General features: G+C 49.9%; 1 protein-coding gene across 5 annotated transcripts in view; it reads right to left on the reverse strand.

Annotated features, from left to right (window-relative positions):
- Positions 1 to 26,552, reverse strand: part of Col18a1 (collagen type XVIII alpha 1 chain) — a 117,348-nt gene that overhangs the window by 24,276 nt on the left and 66,520 nt on the right. For all 5 annotated transcript variants that reach the window (XM_029482478.1, XM_021174913.2, XM_021174912.2 and 2 more), the window contains 13 exons: positions 21,318 to 21,862; positions 13,863 to 13,949; positions 12,383 to 12,436; positions 10,314 to 10,443; positions 5,120 to 5,196; positions 4,653 to 4,838; positions 3,256 to 3,282; positions 2,470 to 2,532; positions 2,289 to 2,366; positions 2,014 to 2,067; positions 1,699 to 1,857; positions 1,173 to 1,235; positions 160 to 186 (listed from right to left, as the gene is read on the reverse strand). In XM_029482478.1, coding sequence (XP_029338338.1) covers positions 160 to 186; positions 1,173 to 1,235; positions 1,699 to 1,857; positions 2,014 to 2,067; positions 2,289 to 2,366; positions 2,470 to 2,532; positions 3,256 to 3,282; positions 4,653 to 4,838; positions 5,120 to 5,196; positions 10,314 to 10,443; positions 12,383 to 12,436; positions 13,863 to 13,949; positions 21,318 to 21,862 — 1,550 coding nt within the window. The remainder of the gene's footprint in view (positions 1 to 159; positions 187 to 1,172; positions 1,236 to 1,698; positions 1,858 to 2,013; positions 2,068 to 2,288; positions 2,367 to 2,469; positions 2,533 to 3,255; positions 3,283 to 4,652; positions 4,839 to 5,119; positions 5,197 to 10,313; positions 10,444 to 12,382; positions 12,437 to 13,862; positions 13,950 to 21,317; positions 21,863 to 26,552) is intronic.

The following is a 26,552-nucleotide window of genomic DNA, read 5'->3' on the forward strand; positions in this document are numbered from 1 at the left end:
ACACACACACACACACACACACACACACACACACACACACACACACAGGGTTGGTGTCATAGTCAACATACTTCTGCTGACTGGGATACCCCCTGCAGGAATCGGTTCACCAAGCAGGTAGCCCCAGCCCTACCAGAAAGAAAATTGCCTTGTACATACCTTGGGTCCTGGGATGCCCACATCACCCTATGGGGAAAAAGAACATGATTACAATAAAATCAGACATGTGTGTAGCAATTAGAGAAAGTCAGACCTACTACCCATAGTATACAATGTATCAGACTAATAGTATACATAATATGCTATTATGCTGATTCTAGGGGTTTCTGCACCTGTTCCTGCCCTCTTCCCTTTTCAGGGATGGAACCCCTGGGGAGCTCAGCAGGGAGAGGAGCCACCAGAGCACAAGGCCACAAAGCACCTAAGCACACCATCCCCAGGGATGCCTCTCAGAACCTCCTGACCATTGAGCCCTTTAGGATTAGCTGAAAACAGACAATCTCTGTACATAGTTCATTGTAAGCAGCAGTCTGCTCTCAATCCATGGGCTCAGATGACCCTTTTATAGGGGGTCACTGAATACCATCGGGAAAACATAGATGCTTACATTGTGATTCATAATAGCAGCAAAATTACAGTTATGAAGTAACAACAATAACTTTATGTCTGGGGTTACCACAACCTATGGAACTGTGATAAAGGGTCGCAGCATTTGGAAGGTCTAGATTAAGTGACTGAAAAGGACCTTCAACCACACAGCACCGGTAGGGGTGAGGGTGGAGGGGGGTCTTCTCATCAAATCCCTGGAAGTGCTGAGAGCCGTCCTCCATCTATGCATGACTGGCCTCCCTCCCTCAGCAGTATGAGACCACTGTAGATCACGGTTAGCAGAGGCTGGCCTACCTCTGAAGTAACCCTTCCTAATCCAATGAAGCGCTGACTCCTAAGCCGCTAGTCCTTCTACGGTAGTAAGAAACACATCTGGAGACCCTGACTGTAAGCTGAGCCCTGCTGGCCCCAGTACCAAGAATCTTCCAAAATTGAGGATACAGGCTATATCCATGGCCTCACCCTACAGCAGGCACCCTCCAGAAACCCCCAAGCATGCAGTAGCCACCACCCTGTGACTACAGGTGTGTGCTGAGTGATATCCACCGTGGGAGCCGACTTACAACACTGCCTTTCTGGCCGGCCACTCCTGGTGGGCCCTCTTTGCCTGGAGGACCTGGAGGTCCCTAGGGGAACAGAGAAACAATGAAATAGGCTAGGTGGGATCCATAAGGAGCAGGTGACAGCTGGCAACCAGACTTCCTAAGAGTCAGGGTATAAACTGGTCCCCACAAGGTGCATGCAGGGCTCAGAAGACACTGCCACAGGGCGGGGACCCTTTGTGTGGGTTCTTTCTTCTGAGCTGCTGATTGGCTGGAGAAACTAAGGTAGAAGGTGGAAGGTTCGAATCCACCCAGTCCTGAGGTAGTTAAATGTGTGGCTCAAGAGTCAGCTTAATGGGTCAACATCCCCAGAATCACCCCAGGGTAGCCTGCCATCCTCAGAATAACCCAAAATGTGATCCGCCTCCACCTTGCGAAGGAGCATGGGAGTCCTGAGGTAGATCCTGCAAGAAACCTCACATGACCACCCCACCCCATATTCCTAGTCAAGAGGGTGCTCTGGGGCAGGGAAGGCAGCAGAACTTACCGGGGGACCTGGAAAACCGGGGGGTCCTTCCTTCCCAGGTACACCAGGAAGGCCTGCAGGTCCTGGTGCATAGGAACCATTGACCCCAAAGCGTCCTGGCTCACCAGGGAGTCCTGGGACACCAGGGGGCCCCGGGGGGCCAGGGAAGCCTCGTGGGCCCTGAACATGAGAGAGACAGTACATCATAGAATCCAAGGCCCTGCTGAGCAATGATCACATGCCCAGCTAGTCTTGAACCACCCCCAAGGGTCCCCAGTGATATCTCAGACATCACACTCCACACGTGCCCAGTGACAATGGGGTGTAACCACTTACTCTAAGGCTCTCTATGTCTCCACTGAAACCGGATCCCTCCATGTCAATGAAGGTCTGAGGGGAGGACAAGAGAAGGCATCTCAGGACACAGTCCTGAGTACCGGGGAGCACCACCCAGCTGTCCCCTAACCAACCAAAGATGCCTGAGATGGGAGGTGGGACATCACCATCCCAAGCACATAGTGGGAGCCCATTCTCTTGGACCAACACTATCAGGAACCGGTTCCTAAAGTTGAGTACTGGGACCTGGCATAGAGGAGGCCAAAGGAACTTACCAGCTTGTCCTGTCTGAAGGAGGGTCCTGGTGGCCCTGGAGGCCCTGGAGGTCCTCGGGGCCCAACACCAGGATCTCCCTGGAACATAAGACAGATCTGTCACACTGAGAACACATGGTCCTCACTTTCAGGCAGGAGCTGAGCCAGGAAAGCGGCCACGCCCTTGACTGCGTGTACTTACCTTCTCGCCCTTAGGGCCCACATCTCCTGGGGTCCCTGGAAAGCCTTGAGGTCCAGTGTCACCCTACAAGACAAGGGTAGGGGCTAGGCAGAGAGAAGCATCTCTTTCCCTTAGAGCAATGATTCTTGAGCCCCAAATGCTCCCCATTCCAGAGCAGGTGGCCAATGGGAGTCAAGACATTCAGGAGTCCATGGAGGTTGGATAAAAGCCAGAAGGAGCCATGCCACTCCAGGAACACCAGAGAAAAAAACCAGGATTTAAAAGGGACACCACTGGCTATAGAGAGTCTTATCACAGTGCAATGGCATGTGCTGTCTTCAAAGACATCCACTTAGTTGATAAGTCCACTCTGTGTGCGTGCGCGTGTGTGTGCGTGCGCATGCTTATGTGCAAACTCAATGGACACTCTTGGCTCAGGGAAACCTCTGCTTATGACTGAGCTTAGGCCGTGTGCTTTCTCAGCACGACTTTCTGTCAGGTACAAAGAGCTCCTTGTGGCCACTCTGGCAGCATGAAGAACCCCATTTGCTCAGCTCGCTGCCTTCCTGGCTCTCTATGGTGCTTCCTCCCCTCTGAGGATCTGCAAACACCACCTCACGGTTTCAGAAGTCTCCTGAGCATGGAAGTGCCCTTTGGCCTCCTGTAGTTAGACATAAAGTCCAGCCCAAGTGAAGCCTCCTTTCTGTGGCCTCTCTGGGAAACCATCGCCCTGTGCTGTATGCAGATGGCCCGTGGAGCCTGGGTAAACGCCATACAATGTCTGGAGCAGAGAAAAGGCAGACATACCGGTCTCCCATCTTCACCAGGGTCACCCTGTAACATGCAAGAAAAGCCCTTATTAATGGAAATGGTCCTACTGCAACTCACTAAGACTAGACACAGAAACAACCCGTTCTCTGAGCCCCTGTTGTGTAAAGCTAAGAACCTGGACAGCTGTTTGCTCCTGACAGCGTAATGACTAACACTCCATTTAAAGTTTAAACTCACAGTGCTTGAGAGTCCAGAAAGCAAAAATGCCTCTAATGTATAAGCCCCTAACAGCTCACTTCCTGCCCCCCCCCCAGATGTTGAAGAGTATTCTTTTTGTTTTGTTTTTTTGAAACAGGGTTTCTTTGTGTAGCCCTGGCTATTTTGGAACTAGCTCTGTAGACCAGGTTAGCCTGGAACTCACACAGATATGTCTGCCTCTGCCTCCTGAGTGCTGGGATTAATGGTATATTGCCAGCACCAGTGGACTAAAGACTATTCTTTTTTTTTAAATCCATTTATTCATTTTATGTATATGAATATACTATAGCTGTCTTCAGGCACACCAGAAGAAGGCATCAGATCCCACTACAGATGGTTGTGAGCCACCATGTGGTTGCTGGGACCTTTGGAAGAGCAGTCAGTGCTCTCAACCACTGAGCCATCTCTCCAGCCCAAGAATATTTTTTAAATGACTGATTCTTATAAAATTTGCTGTTCTAGTAAGATAATAGATCATAGAAAGGCTTACTGCTATTACTGCTATTTGTAATCCAACTTGCTTACCCTAATCAATGACTAGGACACCTACAGATATATATGTTAAAAATCAGACTCAGCAGGGCGTGGTGGCACACGCCTTTAATCCCAGCACTCGGGAGGCAGAGGCAGGCGGATTTCTGAGTTCGAGGNCAGCCTGGTCTACAAAGTGAGTTCCAGGACAGCCAGGGCTATACAGAGAAGCCCTGTCTCGAAAAAACAAACAAACAAACAAAACAAAAAATCAGACTCTGACTTCAAGTGCACAGAATCCATGTAATCCTGTGGTTTCTTACTTTATAAGCCTCAGACTGCTATAACTATATGACACCTCTAGGGAGGGCCCTCCTCTACAGTCCCAGTGTCGTGGGTATCTGGCACCAGTATTTAATGAAGCCGCTTCTTATTGAAATTTATTCATGGTCACGGTGAATCTCTGACAGACCAAGACCCACAACAGACAGCATTTCTCCAACAGAGATTAGATAGATCCAGGGCTGCCTTGGGCATGCCTGGCCTCCATGCTCCAATCCCCTTCTAGTTCCATGCATATCAGGAGGGATGATGGAGCCCCATGATCCAAGGATACTATTCCTCTGATTCCAATCAACTCTTCCACCAGCCCCAGTCAGGGACCTCAGCTCCTGCCCAGATCTCAAGGAGAGACCAGTACTTACCGGTTCACCATCCCTTCCTGGAATGCCATCCTTCCCTGGTGGCCCCTGAGGTCCCGGGGGTCCTTGTGCTCCAGGGACAGGTTGTGAGTTGGGGCTCTGGACCACTGGACCGGCAGGACCCTGGGGCCCAGCTGGGCCAGGTGGGCCCTGGGCACCCGGTTCTCCCTTTTGTCCTTTCATACCTCCCTAGGGACAAGAGAGGACATTGGTTGCTGCAGGCTATATACCAACCCACCTCGCACCGCTGCTACATTCTCTGGGCACTAAATCTAAGGAAGGACTTCAGCGGGGTGTGGAGGGAGGGTTCAAGGCAGAGAGATTTGCAAGGGCAGAGTGTGCAGAACACAGAGCAGAGGGCTGAAAGAAGGAGTATGGGCCTGAGGGCTTTGGTAAACTCAGTGAGACACACGGAAGACTCTGAGGATCCCAGGGTGTCCTGTGACAAGGTCATAGGGAGGTGGCCTCACCTTTATCAAGCCACCTCCGGGGTTCTGGATAGCCTCATCCCATGCACCGCTTGAATCTGTGCCAGGAAGGGTCTCAGCTAGGAAGAGGGAGAGAAGATCCGGTCAAACTTCCCACAGCCCCAGGCTCTCAGTCTCACTCCTAAGCTCTGTTTTCCCACTCATCCATAGCCCAGGGGACCCAGGCTATGGGAATGGCCACCTGTCTTTCCACCCACCAAAAGCCCCGAGGGCAGGGGCCCGGGGAATGGTGAAGGGGAATGGCCACCTAGCACTGGCAACAGGAGAGGAAAACAAGTCAACACAGACTCACACAGCCATTTAGAGCAAGTCCAGGGACAACTGAAATGCCCAAGAAGAGTCCTGGATTGGTTTGAACACTCCACCATCAAAACCCTCTTCCACCAACCATGCAAGAACAGAAAACCAGCAGAAATTCTAAGGAATGAGCCCCAGAGGCTCTCTGAGACCCCATCATCCACACTGTGCCTCTGACACATAAAGGCACGTGTACACACACACACACACACACACACACACACACAGAGGCATACACTCACATCATTTCCCCTGCTGCAGAACTGTCTGGACATTTGTGGAACTTGTCCAGATCTCTGTCTTGAATACTGACCCTCACAAGACAGCCATATTCAGGGAGCCCAGGCTTAACAAAGGAGTTTGACCTGATAAGTGGCCCACACCGAGTTCTCCCCTGGCTTCTTCTCTGGGAACCAGGAAGACACCAACCCAGGATCTCTTTTTGTGTTGGCTTCATGTCATTCACATGTGTTCAACTCACAAGTGCTCCTGGAGCCAAAGTTTGGCCCAGTGGGCCTGCTGCCTGGTTTCAGGCAGCCTTTGAGAGTGAGAATGGTTTTTACAGATGCATACATACAAGAAACACTTCCAATTCTTCCCTCTGCCTCCCCCAAATCTTGGGTATCAGCTATGGCTCAGGAGCACATCGGGAACCACATAATAGGTCCTTCCTGCGTGTTTGGGGTGCCATCCCCTTGTGATCAATAAGGTTTGTGAGGTGACACCTGGAGGTGGCTACTGACAGCTTCTCACCAGTGGCAGACAGTGAAAATATACCTTGTCGACATGTCATATCTTTTGGGGACCAAGAGAAATCTCTAATTCTTGAGCACTATTTAGAAGCATCTAGTGGACCTTGGCTAGGGCACAGAGCCCCCATCTTGGGTTAGAACTGATGCTCACAGAGCTATTCCTGGCTGAGCTCACTGCCTGGCAGGATTGAGAGTCTGCAGTGGCAAATGAGAGTGGCCAAACCTATGAGTCACACAAACAGTGTGCTCGGGGCCCTTACTCATTCTTGGGGTCCTGGGGAAGGGGCATGCTGATGGTCTTGCCCACACCCTGTCATAGGCACATTTCTTTAGTGAGGAGTAAGCCAGACACCTGATCAAGATGACCACACACACACACACACACACACTCACACAATCCTGATCAAGATGACCACACACACACACACACACACACACACACACACACACACACGCACACGCACCACCTGCAACCTCCATCCACCATAGTCAAACAGCCCCAACTGCAGGAGACAATTACCAAGTCTGACCACAAGAGGGCAGCATAGGCTCTCCCTGCTGCGGCTGCAAGACTTTCCTAGAATGTCAGGTTCAGCAAACCTGAAAGCAGTGAGTGCCTCTAGGGTATTTAAAACTATACAAACATTGCTAAGAGAGATCAAACAAGACCCAAACAAAAGGCAATAATGGATCTCAAGAGTCATTACCAAGACGACAAGACTGCCAAACCTATCCCCCATCAAAACTCTGGCAGGTTTTTTTTTTTTTTCCTTCGCTTGTGGATGCATGACAGGGAACAACCACAGTCCACAATTTAGGTGACCATGCAAAAACCCCCTGTAACTGCAAGGCAAAGAGCAGACTGGAGGGCTGAGCTACCTGATGAGGATGGGATCAAGACAGACAGAGAGAAGAGCCAAGAGTCACAGTTGAGAGACAGATGGGGATGGCACAGAAGGACCTGCATGGAGATCGGAAGCACAGAATAGAGCCAGAAATAGACTCGAGTCGGGGAGGGTGACTTTCCACATCTTAGAGTCAGCTCTGAGTCAGGGAAAACAGTGACAGAGCCAAGTGGGGAAACAGTTTTTTAAAGAATTAAAAATAGGTCTTTGGGTGACAGCAGATGCTGGCGAGGATGTGGAGAAAGAGGAACACTCCTACATTGTTGGTGGGATTGCAAGCTTGTACAACCACTCTGGAAATCAGTCTGGCGGTTCCTCAGAAAATTGGACATAGTACTACCGGAGGATCCAGCAATACCTCTCCTGGGCATATATCCAGAAGATGTCCCAACCGGTAAGAAGGACACATGCTCCACTATGTTCATAGCAGCCTTATTTATAATAGCCAGAAGCTGGAAAGAACCCAGATGTCCCTCAACAGAGGAATGGATACAGAAATTATGGTACATTTACACAATGGAGTACTACTCAGCTATTAAAAAGAATGAATTTATGAAATTCCTAGCCAAATGGATGGACCTGGAGGGCATCATCTTGAGTGAGGTAACACAATCACAAAGGAACTCACACAATATGTATTCACTGATAAGTGGATATTAGCCCAAAACTTAGGATACCCAAGATATAAGATACAATTTGCTAAACGCATGAAACTCAAGAAGAATGAAGACCAAAGTGTGGACACTGTGCCCCTTCTTAGAATTAGGAACAAAACACCCATGGAAGGAGTTACAGAGACAAAGTTTGGAGCTGTGATGAAAGGATGGACCATCTAGAGACTGCCGTATCCAGGGATCCATCCCATAATCAGCTTCTAAACGCTGACACCATTGCATACACTAGCAAGATTTTGCTGAAAGGACCCAAACATAGCTGTCTCTTGTGAGACGATGCCGGGGCCTAGCAAACACAGGAGTGGATGCTCACAGTCAGCTATTGGATGTATCACAGGGCTCCCAATGGAGAAGCTAGAGAAAGTACCCAAGGAGCTAAAGGGATCTGCAACCCTATAGTTGGAACAACATGATGAACTAACCAGTACCCCGGAGCTCTTGTCTCTAGCTGCATATGTATCGAAAGATGGCCTAGTTGGCCATCACTGGAAAGAGAGGCCCATTGGACTTGCAAACTTTATATGCCCCAATATAGGGGAATGCCAGGGCCAAAAGAATGGGAATGGGTGGGTAGGGAAGTGGGGGGCGCTATGGGGGACTTTTGGGATAGCATTGGAAATGTAATTGAGGAAAATATGTAATAAAAAATATTAAAAATTAAAAAAAAAATAGGTCTTTGGATTCCCCTTGGGCAGAGTCTTAGAAGATACCAGGATTGAGATCTTTGATTTTCAAGCAAAAAATCTGAATGTTTTTCTTTTCTAAAGATGCTGTTAAGAAAATGAAGCTGGATGAGACAGGAGGGTCACAGGTTCAAGACCAGCTTGACACACACACTCACACATACACATATGCAAAGAGATATCTCTATATAAATGTAGATATTATATCTATATTTAGATTATATATATACACACATAACACACTCACATCCCCAGAGGGTAGGATAGGAAGGGATTAAGAAGTGGGGGAGAGGGAAGGAGCACAAGGCAAGCCACCTCCCATCAATGGCAGACACAGTGATATCTAAAGACCATCAAAGGTGAGGTGCAGAGACACCCACACACTGGGGTGGGTGGCAAAGAGACAAACCTCCTGATGAGACAGAAACCCCAGAATAACTTTCTCTGCAATCGCCTCAAACTGGACAAAGTGCCTATGCCCATCACTAACTAGGTAAATGGGCAAATACATGTAGTCTGTCCACACTTTGGATGGTAGGTCAACAACCGACTGGCTATCAAGCAGAAGCTTTTTATAAAAGGGACACAGTGCCAAGCAAGCCCAGATGCTACTTACTGTGTCCCCATAGCCCCCCATACAACAAACACATGTGCAGTCCTGGGAAAAGCCAACTGTCTGTGGTGACAGAAGCCAGAGCAATGGGGTGGGGGTGGGGATGCCCAGGGAAACCTGGCAGAGTAGGGGTCATGTTCTCTTGTCTTCTCTGGGATCCCAGGACACAGGAAGATGGGAGTGAAGGCAGACCTCACCTCCAGTCCCATGGGCTCACACAGCACAGGTAGGATGTAAGACTCCACCCATGAGCCAGGAAAATCAATACTTCTCAGCCTTGCTTGACTTGTGTGGTAACAAAGGAAGGCAGCCAGAGCTGGTGACCCATGGAAATCGAGACCCTGTAACTCAGATCTTCGAGTACCTGAGCCCTGATAGCATCAGGAGGAGCTGTAGCCAGTTCTCTCCAGAGCACTGGAAGCCCTGGGGACTCCCAGAGGCCCACACATGGGCTCCACTGTACTTCAATCCCACTGAGCTGTGAGGTTACGCTGTTACCCAGCATTTGCTGTTATGCGGCAATACAGAGACTATCCGAACACACACACAATTCACATTTGGCATGCCTCAGGCATCCATCCCTGTCTCCTGCAGGCCAGGGGCCCTGTGCACTTCTCCCAGACAGTGGCTTCTACAGGAGACATGTCCAACCCTATATGCTGACCCATGGCACAGTCTGGGCTAAGAACATATTTTCCCTTACATCATCCCTCCCTTGGATTAGTTCACACTTGACTAGCAAACTGATGGTCCTGAACCAGGAGATAGCATCTCTGGGAAGGTTCTTAGACATGACAGACAAAGGCAATACAGGCCAAGATCTCTGACAAAAGATGTGTCACAGCTGCCTGATTCAGAACTCTCCTGGGGCCCAGCCAGGATCCTGCCTGAACAGGACCTTCTTAGAAGGCAGAAAAGCTTCAGATGAGGACACTTCTGGCTCTGAAATAACTCTCATCCAACACACAGGCACACACACATGCATATACACGCATATGCATACACGTGCACACACACTAGACACACAAACATGCATGCACACTTATGCACACATGCATACATGTGCACATGTCCACACACACTACAAGACGAATGCATATACACAGACATGCATACATACACACTACACACCATGTGTGTGTGCACACACATGCAAGCATGCATACACTGCACATACACACACACACATGCATACATACACATGCACATATGCACACACTACACACACACAGCATATCTAGAAAAATTTTACCTCCTATAGAATCTACCGTGGTGTCTTCCTCCGTTTCTTCTGTTCTAGGATCTTCTGTGGTGCTGCCTCCAGCCAGGGGTGGGGAAGTGACAGGAGGTGGCTGAGGGAGCCCAGGTAGTAGAGATGTATCCTGCAAGAGGCAAACAGGACACCTGGCTCTGTTGTTCTTGTTCGGCAGTACAGCTGTCCCATGCATGTATGAGCTGGCCATCCTGGCTGGCTTTGGGGTTTACAGCTTATGAAAGGCTTTGCAGACTTCTTGGGAAGATAAGAAGTCGTTAGAATCAGTCGTTAGAATCCATTTCTTCAGAGGTATATGCTACAGGTTTTCAGTAGCCTGGAGGCTGGTGTCATATACCTCAGGAGTCCTCAACTGCCAGAGGACCAAGGACAAAGACTTGGTTTAGTCCAGAGACTTCCTGTGGCTGGATAGCACCAGAGATGGCTCAGGTGAGGTCCTCTGGTGTCACCGAAGGCTGTGCGGAACAGGCATGTTCTCTCTGAGACTTCCCCCTCAGCCCTCGTCTAAGCACTGGCCTAGTACTGACTTCATACAGTTCGCACAGAGGAGACTGGTCTACCCTGCAGACCCTCTGCCACATGCCCAGTTTCAAAGAACACTCGGCCAGGGGGACCTGGTACTCCACATCAACATGGCCTCTATCCCTGAGGACTTTCTATCAGTGACTGTGTAGTCCGAGTAGATGGGCCCTGGGGAATACCCTGGCTGAGGTAGTGCTGTGGGGCCTGAACAAGGCCTCAGACACTCTTGTGATAATGACAAGTCACTCCACAAGCATCACAGACATGGGTGGTAATGGGACACCAGAGGCCCACAGCTTTAATTCCCGCAAGGGGAAGCTTCCACATGGACTCTCAGATTAGCCAAGCCCCTCAAAGTTGCCTGTGACAACTGTGGCCATCAAGGGATGCAGAGGCTACTGGGCCTTGAATGGGAACATAACCAGCCCATCAGCCCACTGGGTCGTGTCCCAGAACTCTGTTGGGCTACAGAATGCAATCCAAGATGGCTGTGTCCTCTGTCCCTAGGGCCTGCCTGTCCCTACCCGTGTGTACACATATCAAGCAGTCCTCAACAACTCTTCCGGGTGTGGTGGTAGGGACCACTCCCCACCCTTGAGCCACTCAGCATCTTGTAGTCTCCCTGATGCTGACACCTGAGGTCCACCTTAAAGACAGACTCTGAATCGTAGATGCTGGGGACACAGAGGGGCTCAGGAGGTTCACTCAAACATTCTTTTCTTTTCTTATCTTTTCTTTTCTTTTCCTTTCAGATTTATTTATTTATATTTATATATGTGAGTACACTGTAGCTGTCTTCAGACACACCAGAAGAGGGCATCAGATTCCTATTATAGACGGTTGTGAGCCACCATGTAGTTGCTGGGAATTGAACTCAGGACCTCTGGAAGACTAGTCAGTGCTCTTAACCCACTGAGCCATTTTTCCAGCCCCCAAAGACTGATTGATTGATTGATTGATTGATTGTTTGATTATGTACACAGTATTCTGCCTGCATGTATGCATGCCTACAAGGCAGAAGAGGGTATAGATGGTTGTGAGCTACCATGTGGTTGCTGGGAATTGAACTCAGGACCTCTGGAAGAACAGCCAGTGCTCTTAACCTCTGAGCCATCTCTCCAGCCCAAACATCCTTTTCATATCTGGAGTCCCTCTGGGTTCTCTAGACTCTAGACTAGAATGAGCATACAGTGTAGCTACCTAGAAACTTCCCGACAAGGCCACTTGTCTTGTTCTCATGTTAGACACAAACCAGTTATGTATGATCTCATAGCAGCCAACAGCAGCATCAGAAATGCTGGGTCATCTCTGCTGAGAAAGTTCTCTTTAGAGCTCACTCAGGGCAAACGGCATCAGAGCCAGAGGAGAGTACAAGGTCAACCTCAGACTGTCCCTGCTGGGCATGCACCTGAATGACAGAAGGACGGCTGGGGCATCATATATACACCTGTGCAGACTATGCACAGACCGTACCCTCTCCTGTCTGAACCAGAGGATGGATGCCCTGGCCACATACAGCAACTCACCTCCTTGTGTGACTTGCTGCTTTCTTCAAAGCCACTTCCAAAATCTCCAGATGCCTGCAGGAGGGGAGGGAAGTAAAGAAGAAGTTAGGACCAGAGACACAAAGACAGGGCATCAACTGGACTTCAAACAAGACCCCTGCTGGGTCAAAAGAGCCAGACTTCCTGCTCAGGCCAGCCAGAGGGTTGTAGGATCAGGCTTGTGCACGCCTGTCATGTGACATGATTGTTCTGTCCTCAGATGCCATGCTCAGGGGACAGGCAAGGTGGGTGGGCAGACAGCCCAAGCAGCCACAGTTAGGCCTGACTCTGAAGAAGCATACATGGAGTGTAGCTGCTCCCGATCATGTTGCCACCCATCGCCTACCTGACGCTTTCCCTTCCCAGCAGCCTCCAGGAGCTCTGGGGAGGCCAGGGGCCAGCCTGTCCTCCTACCAAGGTAAGTAACTTAATATAAACCCAGAGGCCAAATAACCCCTGGGCCCATAGACCCTGCAGTGACATCTCAATGTCAAAGTGGCCCAGGTGGGATAGACAGGCAGCTAGCCAGCATGAGCAGCATGTGAGCATGCTCAGTGGGCGGCACACTCAGGTGTGAGCGTTACCCATCCACTAGAGACTATATTTGGTATCAGAGAGAAGCTAATTACGTTTCTGATTTCTCTCCTGGAAAAAGTAACATGAGGAAAGACAGACATAATCAACTGCTCACAGCCAAACCCAGCCAGGCTCTGCCCACAAGAGCTAGTGATTGGGGATGCTGTGGTGTGCTACCTCCACTTGGACATCCCTCCCCCCCCCCAAAAAAAAAATCCCATCCTCTGGCAACAGATGGGTGGTTTCCTTGAATGTCACCATATTATGTGCATGCACACACAAACAACAGAGGCACCCAGAGACACAGTACATCCAGACCACAGTGTGCATGCACCCCACACATACAAGAGACACACAGCATACAGAAAACGAACACACCAGCATCACACAAGAGAGAGAGACACACAGCACACTTAACAAAAGATACTCTGCACACGGGAGATAACACACAGCAATATAAATAACAGCAGACACACACAAAAAGACATACATACCTAGCACACAGACAACCAACAGACAAAACCACATAGACAAAGAAAGAGCATGGACACCATACAACAGACACACATAGAACATCAAGAGACACACACAACGCACAACAGGCAGACATAATTCCCCCTCCCATAAACACACATTATACAAAACCAAGTGCACACATGCACTTTCTACGGGGTGATCCCCCATCATACTGTGTCACTGGGTGAGGGGGTGTCGGTCTCTGACATTTACAATTCCCAGGTTTCTGAGATGGAAAGTTAAGGCAGGGGAAGGTCTCTGGAGCCATGGGTTCCTGACACCCCACTGGCATCTTCTGGCTTTTCCCAGTATTATTGCTTGAGAAGCCTTGCTCACAGTGGGGAGACCCACCACCACCACAGACACTCACCCGGTCTTCATCATCATCATCTTCATCCAGACAGTGCACAGGGCTCACCCGGGGGGTTCTGCGTACCTTCAGCTCTGAGATCATCCCCTAGACAGAGGCAGAAGATCACTAATTTGAAAGTGAAATGTCCCTCAATGGATTGGGTGTTTGGACCCTGGACTGCCAGTTGGTAGCCCTGTTTTGGAAGGTTGTGGAGCCTTTAAGAGGTGGAGCCTCACTGAAGGAACTGGGTTCCTGACAAACTGTTTTGACATCCCTATTCTCTCTCCACCCCCACCCCCCAAACAGGGTTTCTCTCTGTGTAGCCCTGGCTGTCCTGGAACTTACTGTGTTAGACAAGGCTGGCCTCAAACTCAGAAATCCGCCTGCTTCTGTCTCCCAAGTGCTGGGATTAAAGGCGTGTGCCACCAATGCCCGCCCTGTCTTGACATTTTAGTCTTCCCTTACTTCCTGTCCCCTCTGCTTCAGGACTGCAAAGTGACCAGCTGCCTCATGTCTCCACCAAGCTTTCCCTCCTCAGCCCCGGCTATCTCCTCTCAAACTGCAAGGCAAAATAAATGCTGGTCTCCCTCTCAGAAGAGATTTCTGGTCAGATATCTGGTCACAAAAACAGGGAGAGAAGCTAAGACCCTGCGGCTCCGGAGGCGGAGCTCACATAGAGCCTCTGACTCATGCTGGCCCCTAGCCTAGCCTGACTTTACCAGGGAATCTCCCTTTTGTCAGCGAGACTAAGGAGCAGGGTCTCAACCGGCTTTCAAGTCCTGGCAGCTTCTGAGCCATGCCGAGGGAGGTCACGAGGATCAGGGACACTGCAAGACAAACATGGCCCCTCACCTCGCCCTTGGTGTCTGGATTGCTGGCTGTTGGGCAAGCTCCGTGGCGTTGGTCTGACGGCACCTTGAATGCTGGAGTTTAGGCACACTTTCTGTGTTTGCATTTTTGCATTAATTGTATTCTGCTACGCTCACTAATTTCAGTTTACTAAGGAGAGATGGCGCTTCCTCAATTCCAAAATGACTTGATCAAAAGAGAGGCCCCAGTGGAGGTGCCTCTGGGTTTCCAGTCTGCTTGTGTGAACAATACCTTACAGACAGTAAGCGAGGACGTGGCAGTCCTAATGAAACTGAAATCTGAATCTCATACCAATTTTTCACACATTGCAAAATAACTTTTGGATTATCCCAGCCATTTGAAAAATGTAGCCATCATTCTAGCTCGGGAGCCTTTGCTATAGGTGGCAGGTGATGGCTAACCCATGCTTGCTGACAGGTCTGGTGTCCCAAATTCAAATGCTTTCTGATCCTCAGTCATACCTCCCTGTTCCCAAGAACCATGTGACAACTAACAGCTCCACCTCCGTTCCCCAGCTGGGTCCTGGCCTATGCCTCCCCTATCTCTCCTTATCTCAATGTTCAGCTCAGTCTGACTTTTCTGAGAAATATTCCCCAACACCACACACGGGGTGAAAGCTACTCTAGGCTAGGTCTGTCCCATACTCCCTGTTCCACAACTTTTCCCAGTATTAAGGACAGCAAAGTCTCTGTGTGTGTGCACATGTGTGCATGTGTGCCTTCATAACAATCACACATGTAAAACTTGTGTATACATACCAAAGTGCAGATACCCATGTATATACACAGTCTGGCTTACTTATGGCAGGTTAAGGAGCTAGATGACTATGCACCCAGGTAAGGGAGAGGGAGGTGGGCTTCAGGAGAGCCAAGCATCTCACAAGCCCTCTGACTTGGCCATTTCCAGCCAGAGCAAGGCCTTCTTCACGGGCCATGAACAAGCATATATACAAGGGATCTGGCCTACTGGGCAATCCCCAGACATGTGGGAGGGTGCTGGCACCACAGTTCAGTGTCCTCAGCACCTGAGAAGGTGCAGAAGAATCTCTACAAACCCCTCAGGCCAACAGCACCCATCTCAGGAAACCCAGGCCCTGGGTCATGGGAGAGGAGTCTCTGGGGAGGAGCAGCAGAAAGAAAGCCCTGGCCTGTGTCAACCCCATGGGCCTCAGTGGGACACAGAAACAAGGCTTGACCCTTCAGGACCAACCCTGTGATAGTGGGGACTCTGTGACCACTATCCCATATGCTATCCCATATCTGAGGTGCAGGAGGCCTCTAGGTCGAGAAAAACAGAAAAGGTATTTGTACTCCTGAAAAGATTAGTGGGACAGTATTGGACCAGCAGATGAAGACTAAACCGGCTGTATTTAGTCCAAGGGGATTCTGGGAGATCCAACCAACCAGCACCAGCAAAGCATGTAAGTCCCTACTATTATATGAGAAGGAACATCTGATTGTGTGTGTGTGTGTGTGTGTGAGCATGAGTAGCACCCATGCCCAGGAGCCCAGCACTGCACCGGTCAGGCACAGGTCCAGTATTCAGAGAGCAAGGATTTGCAGGTGCCAGGCAGCTTCCCAGGTCAACAGAGCATCTGGGAACAGAATGGATATCCCAAGAAGTCCACTCAGAGCTGCCGCAGCAGATACCATGGTAACCGTTAGAGCAGCCAGGATTAGGAGGAACTGGGTTTAAATACTAGAAAACTGCTTCCTGGGGCAATTCTGGCGCCAGGAGCATCTCGAATGGTCTTGGCCAACAGACACATGGCAGACGGTTTCAGTGCTGTGGACAGTGCCACACTCTGCCAAGGCTTTTGGGTGCCTACATCTGGAAAAGGCCCAAAGAGGGCAGAAAAGACTTGTGTCTGCACTGAGTTGTGCTCTGCGTCCTGCCCTTGTGACTCTTCCACCTTCTCCCAGAGTCCTCCCAACCTCAATGGGGGAGACGATGGTTGTACAAAAGGCCTAAGACCCACTGCAAATATTTAACGGACTTGGACCCAAGAGTTATGCAATCTGGACCTTGGAAACTGGGGGGACTGTCAACATTTACAGATGAGTGCCACGTGAAACTCTTCCTACCACCCTGACCAATGATGCTTCGGTGTGGTGGGGAAGTGACTAAAACTGGCCAGCATCAGGAGGAGGCACACACACTGTCTGGACTCACCTGAACCTGCTATACCAGCCAGCAGAGGTCAGGGGCTGAAGCCATGGTGTGGGGCTATCCACTGGTTTTGTCTCATAAACTATATCTGGGTTTCCCCATGGCCCTCAGGGTGGCCTCTCGGCCCCACCCCTCTTCCCTCAGTCTCAAAGTCGGCAGACCTTTTCCTCCCTCCCTTTTCTACCTCACATGGCTAGCCTAGCTCCTGCTGCCCTGTGACCCGACCATGTCTCACAGCTCTGGTGGCTCCGGCTGGCCACTGCTTTATATCCATTTCCCCACACTACTTAGTGAGCCTCTGGCTTCATTCAGGTCTTTCCCTCCCTGTGATCAGGTCCTAACAGGCCATTTCAGCACAGCCTTTGGTCTCTTAACTCACCAAGGAAGGAAACTGCATACCATGATGTAGCAATGAACCTGCCATTTCAGATGAATGGGAGAGATGTTGGCGGAACTTTTTAAGAGGAAACACTTCGAGGACCCAGTGGGAAAGACTGCTGAAAAGCAACCTGATTGATGGACTGAATGGAGACCTAGGAGTTCTCCATTGTCCCTTGATCAGGAATAGAAATGTTAGAGTCAGATTTTGATCTCCGTTGCCTGCTCCTCCTCTCACATGGACAGGCCTGATATCATGAACTTGATAGCTGGGGCAACCTCATGGCCCCAGTACACACACATCATTTACTTTTGGGGGTGTGTGTTTCAAGACAGGGTCTCTCTTCATAGACTTGGCTCTCCTGGAACAAGGCTGGCCTTGAACTCAGAGATCTGCCTGTCTATGTGGTGGTTTGAAGATGCTTGGCCCAAGGAGTGGCACTATTAGGAGGTGTGTCCTTGTTGGAGAAGGTGTGGCCATGTTGGAGTGGGTGTGGTCTTGTTGGAGGAAGTGTGTCACTGTGGCCATGGGCTTTAAGACCCTCCTCCAAGCTGCCTGGAAGCCAGTCTCCTTCTGGCTGCCTCTGGATCAAGATACAGAACACTCAGCTCTTTCTAGATCACCATGCCTGCCTGGACGCTGCTATGCTTCCCGCCATGATGATACCATTCTGAACCTCTGAAACTGTAAGCCAGCCCCAATTAAATGTCCTTTATAAGAGCTGCCTCGGGGCTGGTGAGATGGCTCAGTGGGTAAGAGCACCCGACTGCTCCTCCGAAGGTCCAGAGTTCAAATCCCAGCAACCACATGGTGGCTCACAACCATCCGTAACGAGATATGGCGCCCTCTTCTGGAGTGTCTGAAGACAGCTACATTGTACTTACATATAACAAATAAATAAATCTTTAAAAAAAAAAAAAGAGTTGCCTCAGTTATGGTGTCTCTTCACAGCAATGGAAACCCTAAGTAAGACAGCCTGCCTCTACCTCCTGAGTGCTGGGATTAAAGATATGCTCTGCCACCGCCACCCTGTTCATTTACTTTCGTAGTAGAGTCACAGCTGCACCCTGAGGAAAATGCATAGCCCCAAGAGCTTTTAACACTGAGCTGTATTCTAGATGAAGGAAATGAAAGCTGACCACGAGATGCTTACAGCTGAATGAGCAACCCAGGAAAACTGTGCTCAGCAGGGTGTCTGGAGTCACAGATACCACGATCAAGGGGTGCTGGAGTTGAAAGAGAACCACAAAAGAAATCTTTTTTTTTTTTTTTTTTGGTTTTTTTTCGAGACAGGGTTTCTCTGTGTAGCCCTGGCTATCCTGGAAATCACTTTGTAGACCAGGCTGGCCTTGAGCTCAGAAATCCGTCCGCCTCTGCCTCCCGAGTGCTGGGATTAAAGGCGTGTGCCACAAAAGAAATCTTAAGCCAAGAAGATTGGGTGAGCTCATAAGACAAAGCAGGGCAGTGCTGGGGCTCAATGGGGAGTACTGGCCCAGCATGTGGGAGGTGCTGGGTTTAACCCACCCAAGCACCCCACACAGAAGTAAGGGCACCTCTGGCAAAAGAAATAAAGCCAAGAGGAATTTTAACTACAGGACACATAAAATAACAAACACTACTGTATTAAAACGCAGTCCAGCTGAAAGTCCTGCTTTAAATAAACTGATAGCATAGACTGATGTTCATAACCAAACTCAAAGGGACAAAGCAACACTTTGTGAGGACTGTCACCCAGCAAGGACCAGTCCTGGGAGGCTGGAGGCACAGCCAGGCTCTCCCTGGCAGCATGTGGATGCAGGTGGGACAGAGCATCCTCAGTTGAGATGACTCAGAGGAAGCCTAGCTCTCCATCCATCTGGCTCCCACCAGCTCCCTGGCTCCCTAGTTCCCTGACTCCCGAAAGCTCTGGGCGAGGCTTCTGTCAAGTCGTGAATCACACACACAGCACGGTGACTCTTCCCCAAAGAGCTCAGCACCAAGTCTGCAAACATCTTGTGCTAAATCCAACTGTCTTCTATTGCTCCTCCAGCACATTTTCCTCTCTCAAGCTGGCATCTGATTTGAATCTGTGCAAAAGATCCTGAGACCTAGCCCACAGGAGCAGGCAGGGTCAGACTGCTGAGGTCGGATAGGGAGAAAGCCTATGATCTTCATAGAATGTGCTCAGCGGCCTCCCTCCTTCTAAAGGATTTTCACATCAAAGATTGTGGGTGTTTTCTCTAGACCCAAATTAACCAAAGAAACATGGTTTTGTTTTGTTTTGTTTTGTTTTTTGGTTTTTTGTTTTTTGTTTTTTTTTGAGACAGGGTTTCTCTGTGTAGCCCTGGCTGTCCTGGAACTCACTTTGTAGACCAGGCTGGCCTCTAACTCAGAAATCCTCCTGCCTCTGCCTCCCGAGTGCTGGGATTAAAGGTGTGCGCCACCACGCCCGGCCCAAAGAAACATGTTAAATGCCCCAGTGCTACTGTTGTTTATAAGTGAAAAGGAAAATGGTAGGCTAGGAAATAACATGTGTGCATACACTACCAGGGATAAGTGTCTTTCAAATATAAAGAGTCTGTATAAACCAGTAAGAAATGGTTGGACTCCCCCAAAAAAAAAAAAAAAAAAAAAAAACTAAAGCAACAACAACAACCCACTAAGGAGATTTTAAAAAAAAGGAGGGGGGTGCATTCACAAACACACTAAAAATGAAAATGCCCATGCATTTGGTCTACATATCCAGCATATAAGCCTAGCAGGACCCAGTTTGAGATGAGGCAGCCTCACGAAGCAGGGCTGTGTCTTTCCATCAGCACCACTGGGTGTGAAGCTCTGCCCTCTGCAGCCTCAGGCTCACTGTTCCTCACCCAGCTCTGCTGCTGAAGCAGGAGAAGCACAGAGCCTGTGGGGCCTGCCATCCCCTTGGGAAACGATGGAAACGACAGTACGGCACAAATGTCCCACTCTGGAAATGATGACGCTCATTTCTGGTAATCGTGTTTGAAGATCAGAAGGGAAACACAAAGAGGCCCAGTTTGATGCCAAAGTCCTGGTAGCTTTTGAACCCTGTGGGTTAAAAGTTCCTACCAGAGGGCAGAAGGTCATCTTTGAGAGCTATGGACATGGGACTTAGCACAACTTACAACAGGAGGTCCTTGTCTGGGTCACAATGGAGCATCTGTCCCCCAGGGACACGTCCTTCCTTACACACACAGGGACTCCTGTCTGGGTTGGGCAGGGGCGCCCCAGCTGCTGACTGCTGGTGTATTGAATTCAGGAGTCATAAGACAGTGCCAGCTTAGGGTCCCCACGCACTTGTTCCCAGGATGCTGGGATCCCAGCTGGGATGTTGAGGAGGAGTAGGAGGTCCCCGAAGTGAGGGACTTTCCTGCAGCACCTGGGAGAGCACCACAGGTCTGTCACAAAGTCTTCATTAAAATAACAGACAGTCATGGCTGACCTAAGCAGAGCTGCTGTGCGACGTCCCTGTCCCCATGGCCAGCAGGGTGCTCCCTTAACTGTGTGTGCAGTCCAAGAAAGACCCTACTCTGGCTAGCTTTAAATGAGTAAATTATCCTTGTTGTTTTGAAACAGGATAGTCCAAATGGACCTGGAACTCTAGGTCTTTCTCCCTGCCCAGATGTATATCTCCATGCCTATCTTGCTAACTTTTTCATACAATGTCTGAGTGCCCATTTTCCAGAAGGAATAACTGAGCCCTCCTAACTAAACCCCACATTCTCCTCATCTTAAGTTTGGTGTCTCCAGCTTTCCAAAGAAAGCTTCATGCCTGAGAAGGTGGTCTGGATCAACTCAGAATGGGAGCCTGGGTAGAAATAGCCTCTAGTAGCTCTCTTATAGACCCTGGGGTCTCAGAGAATTCACTCAAGCCCACTGTGATGTTTCAAGTCATCAAACAACAGAAGTTGGGGAGCAGATGCCACTCCACCCACAAACTGGGAAGTCTGGGCTGTTGCCCACAGGCTTCAGCATCAACTGGGAGAACCTGCTTTCTCTAGTCCCCACTACCCCCTCCTCCCCGGATCAGCACGCAGTAGGGCAGCACAGGTTACCTGGAACTTGTCAGGGTCTGCTGTTCCAGCCTGACCCACAAAGAGGCCAGCACCACGCTCTAGCTCCAGTCCCTGTGAGGACCGAGCAAATGGCACCCTCTGGAATTCTTCACAGTCTACGTAGAGAGCCACAGAGCCTCCGTCGACGCTGAGCGCAAAGTGTGTCCACTGCCCAACAAATGCAGGTAGGCGGAAGCTGGCTCCTGTCTGGGTCTGGCTGGCCCCAGGCTCCGTGTAGAGCAATGAGATATTTTGCTGTCCATCTCGGACCTCTGAGATCTTCACGCCTAGTGAGACTACCGCCTGGGCAGCATCTGTGATGGCAAACAGCACCCCTGCTGCCTCTGTGGCTGGCCGGACGTGAAACAGCAGCGAAAAGTCCCGGAAGAAGAGTTTCGGGAAGTGATACTGGGCCACCTGGCCACTGTTGGAGTCTGGTCCAAAGATGTAGGCCGGCCCGACGTGAGGGTCATCGATTTGTGAGATCTTCTCAGGTAGGGGGTCTCCAAGGAGCTGCAGCAGCCCCACCTCCTCAGCAACATTCTCTGCAAAGAGAAAGACATCCAGTGAGGTGGTTACACAGGATCAGACCAGAACACAGTGGCATTCTGGGAGACACAGGCCATGAAACCGCCCCCATGGGCTCACAGGCCAAAGCAATCTCAAAATGGGCAATGGACGTGAGGAAGTGGGGTGTGGAGTCTCCCACTCTCCAGACCCAGACTCTGTAGGAAAAGCACAGATGTGGAGAAAGACCTCTCTCTATTACAAAGAGAGAGGAGGCAGCACATGCTACTCCCACTCTGGGAGCCAGCTAGGTGATACATCAAACTCAGGAGACTCAAATAGCCAGGCTCCCAAGTTAGCTTTCTCTGGTTTCATCCGATCGTTATGGTTTCAATGCTGATATCAAACCCTCGCTCTGGTTCTCCACAAGCCTGTTGATATGTCAGGTGGGATATGTTATAGGGCAGAGAGATAGGACAGTTCTTCCTTGGCCATTTCTGCTCCCCGAAGTTTGCCACCACACTATGGCACAGAAGAGTCACGTGAAGGCTTGAGGCAACAGCCCTATACAGACCCTCCCAGATTTCCCGCTCTTCTGATGTGCTCCAGCGACCCAATTCAGTACTCGTCAGTCCTTGCACCATCTTGAGTTGGACATAGCTGTGCAAGGCCGTCCTGTCCTTAGGCAAGGGCCATCAGACCCATGGAATACACTCATGTGCCATTAGCATCTGGGGGGGGGATGCTTGGGCAGGGGGTAATATTCACAACAAGAGCTCTTTAAGGAAGGGGCTGCTGGGGGAAGGTATACCAGAGTGTGCGCATGCATGCAAAAAATGCAAAAACACCTGTATCTCAGGCCAGGCTCCCACTGTGGGACTTGGCTGACCAGGCTCTACAGATTAGGAGGTGGGAAACCCCAAAGCCACAACTTCACAGGATAAGCTGAGTCAACAAGCCCCTTGAAACTAGAAGACAAGAGCTGCCAACTAGGGCATCCATCCCTCAGGGGACAAAGAACAGCTTTGTGTGCCACAGAAACAGCCCAACCTGTTGTGAGGATCTCCTGAAAGCCTCACCCTGCCACGTGCTCCCTAAGCCCTGAATACTGGCCTGACCTGGTGTTTGCTGGGTGCAGAATGGACCCAGCTCAGTCGGGGGCATGGCTTGCAAGGACTGAGCGTCTGCAGCCTTTCAGCAGAGAACAGAGAAAACTAAGCAGGCCATCCCTGGGCAATCGTGATCTAACACAATCAGAGCTGTTACAATGTTTCCTTCTGACCAGACACAACTGTTACAATGTTCCCTAGGACACGGCAGGCACTGAAGTTTAGAAAAGTCAACTCCGGCATGCTGCCTGCCACGCTGGAGACATGGCCACTCTGCTCCTCCTTCTGGACAACAAAAATCCCTGGTGCACCATTAGCACAGCACACAGGACTCTACAGTTGCTGGCTTCATGGGCTGGAATGTACCAATGTGTTACGTCATGACGCCTGAGCCCAAGTCCTTCCATTTCTTCTCCATGGAATTCTCTTTTGGCTCTGTTGAGAGGAGCTGCCAAATGCCAGGGCCATAAGATCACCAGCTCTCTTCTCTGGTTACAACAATGGCGAATGGGGGAGGGCCTGGGTGCCTATGCCAGGAAACCCATTCCCCTGTAAGGAGCAAGGCCTGTGCCATGCTCAGAGAGGGCTGATGCAGGAGGCTGGCCCCTATGCATACTAAGGCCTGTTGAGTCACTCACATGAGCTGAGATCCAGGAACGAGAGTCCTACATGATTAACGCCCACCTTCCCAAAAGTGAGCTGGTATAGTTCTTTCTGAAAGCCTATATTTTAATGCACATGCTCCACATAGAACCAACTGCAGTCAGTATCCACCCCCCCCCAAAAGCACAGCCAAGACTTGGTTCTAGAGGGACCAGCAGCATGAACGTCTGGTGTTCCCCAACTGACTGCACCAGGCTCCCGGTGGTACGGGGGCCCCTGACAGCCTCCCTCCCCAGACTACAGCCAATCTATTCCCTTCACAGGCAACCAAGCAGGACCTGGTTTGAGAACATTGAGGGCAGATGGTACAGCCATTTGGCAAGGGCTAGCCATCAGCAAGGGCTCAGTAATGGCAAATGTCATGAGAAAAATAACCCTTACCAGAGACTCTGGCAGCCCCAGAGCAAGAAGGCACACTCTCTTACTGAATACCTCTAAGCAGGAGACAACCCCGTCCCTCAGTAAGGCTCCTGGCCAATCCTGGTATCTGCCTACTCCTGGAGAAAGGCTTCCAACTAGGCCAGTATCTATTGGCTTGCTCAGGGATTTCTTTAATGGAATAGAACAAACCTCTCACATTGTATGACTAGTACTTCTGACATGCGGAGCCCCACAGCTTGCCAACTGGTTCTCCCAGGGTTGTAGCTTGGGGACTGTGCATCCATCCCTAGGCTGGCCACTGAGCTTTCCCACACACACTCTTAGGGCTGCTGTGTGCAGGGCTCAGGCTGGGGCAACCTGTTCTTGCTCTCTCCAGCCTACAATTCCTGTAGAACTCAGGCTGTGGCAGCCCTGCCCCACAGAGCCTAGGCCTGAGTTCCGCCAGATGTACTAGTGCTCCCAGACCCCAGGTAGATGTCAACCATCAGTGATCTCCTCGTCCAGCCCTAGAGAAGAGCATTTCTGAGATACCCAACTACCAAGCAAGGGACTCCCGTGGAACCTTCTAGAGAAACTGGTGTTTAAACCAAACATTTCCCTTGGGTCAGAGAGAAATATGGCAGCCTCTCTCTGCTTCTAACTTCTGGGGTCTATTCAGATACAAACACATGCAGCACCTGTGTGGGGTACTCAGTGGTCATCTAGTACATAGCGGCAGAATCCAGGGGACAAGTCCAAGCACCACTGAGGTGGTCTAAACCGCTGTGGAAAAGGCTCAAGAACTATTTGAACTAAGCAGTCAGCGTGGAGAGTTTTATTACATCCGCCTAGGCCTGGCTGCGCTGAGCTGTGGGAGATGAGCCACCCGGGACTTGTGGTAGAATGAGGCCTTGGAGGGTAGCTTTGTGAAGCCTTGAATGGAGCCATTTTAAGAGATATTCAGAGTCAGAATCCTCACAGAACTAAGAAACTATGACCAATCCAGAACAGAGAAAAGGCTAAAAAACAAACAAACAAACAAACAACAACAACAAAAACGCAACAACAACAACAAAAACATCATCAATACAAACCATAAAATAAGAGGACAGTTTGAGTTCCGGTAGACCTGCACTCTGAATATACTGCAAAGTCTCTGGTGGAAGACAGACTTGAGTTGGGCCAGAAACAAAGAGCAGAGGGAAACACAACAGCCCAACAAAGAAAAGAATCTGGCAAAAACTACTCAGAAAGGCGGAGGGGGTAGTCAGCAGGCAACGGTTACAAGATGAGCATTGCAACCATACCTAGGATGAACCCTACCAAGTAGAACAAAGTTCAAGTTGAAGCCATCATCCTTTGATCTTTGTCTGAGAGTGCCCAGCTGGGTACATATGTATCTAGTTATGGTGCCTGAGGCACACACAGCAAGGCAGGTGTTTCTTAAGGACCCTCCCTAAGCACTTTTTCTGTTCAACTTTAAAGAGACAAACTCAGAGTGATGAAGGAGCCTTCCAGAGCCTCACAGGTGTTGTGTTTCCTAATGCTACTTTGTAACCCAGTAGTAATTAGAGCATGAACAAACCCAGGGTAGGAAGACACCTGATCTCCACATTAGAAGAAAAATAAAGGGAACAAAATATTCCCAGGAACAGCATTGTACCCTGCCTGAAAGACTAGAACGGATTTGAGCAAGTGAAGACTTGGGTTGACATGCTACCCCACCCCCAATGAAGTCCCAAACCCCTACACAGTCAATGTTATCCAAAGTGGCCCTGGGGGGTATTGTCTGACCAAGAGGAGGTGTTCAGATGTGATCCTATTTTAAAGAGGAAGGTCTTGGATCTCGAGAATGGGGCAGTGCCTGGGCAGGGTTATCCCAGGAATCCAGATCAGGACCAACTTAAGGTGCTGGACCAGTGTTTAGTATGCACAGGCAGAATACCAATGCACCAGAGGGTAAGCAGACTATTTAAAACAATAAGCGGGAAACACCTAAAGGTGTAGTGGGCAGAGTGATCCCAGGGTATCAAAGAAAATGCCAGGAGCATGCAGCCACAGAAAAGAAAGGCAGGGTGGCTCTCTGGGAGACAGGAAATATGTCAAAGGAGTTTTCCTATACAGACTGAGCCCATTCATGTAAAGTGAGAATCATTTTTGCTGTTCCTGTATGTGCACATGTACACAGACCTCAGTGATGAGAATAATGTCTCCAAAGATGTCTATTACAAAGAATGTTATTTTACCCTACATAGGACCACTACAGTGGGTTGTGTATCTTGAGATAAGGATGAGCCAGATGTATTCACACATTCATGAATGCTGCTATTCCAGGCTAGAGGTTCATGCTGCGGTAGGGAGGCTGGGTTGAGGTCCAGAGATGATGACTACAGGAGCTCTTTGCCTTCTGGCATCCAGGCGAGCCACTGATATCCACTCTGTGCTATTGGTGTCTTAAGATTTGTCATTTTGGCCGGGCGTGGTGGCACACGCCTTTAATCCCAGCACTCGGGAGGCTGAGGCTGGTGGATTTCTGAGTTCGAGGCCAGCCTGGTCTACAAAGTGAGTTCCAGGACAGTCAGGGCAACCCTGTCTC

This window comes from Mus caroli, chromosome 10, assembly GCF_900094665.2.
Source record: "Mus caroli chromosome 10, CAROLI_EIJ_v1.1, whole genome shotgun sequence".
Lineage (NCBI taxonomy): Eukaryota > Metazoa > Chordata > Mammalia > Rodentia > Muridae > Mus > Mus caroli.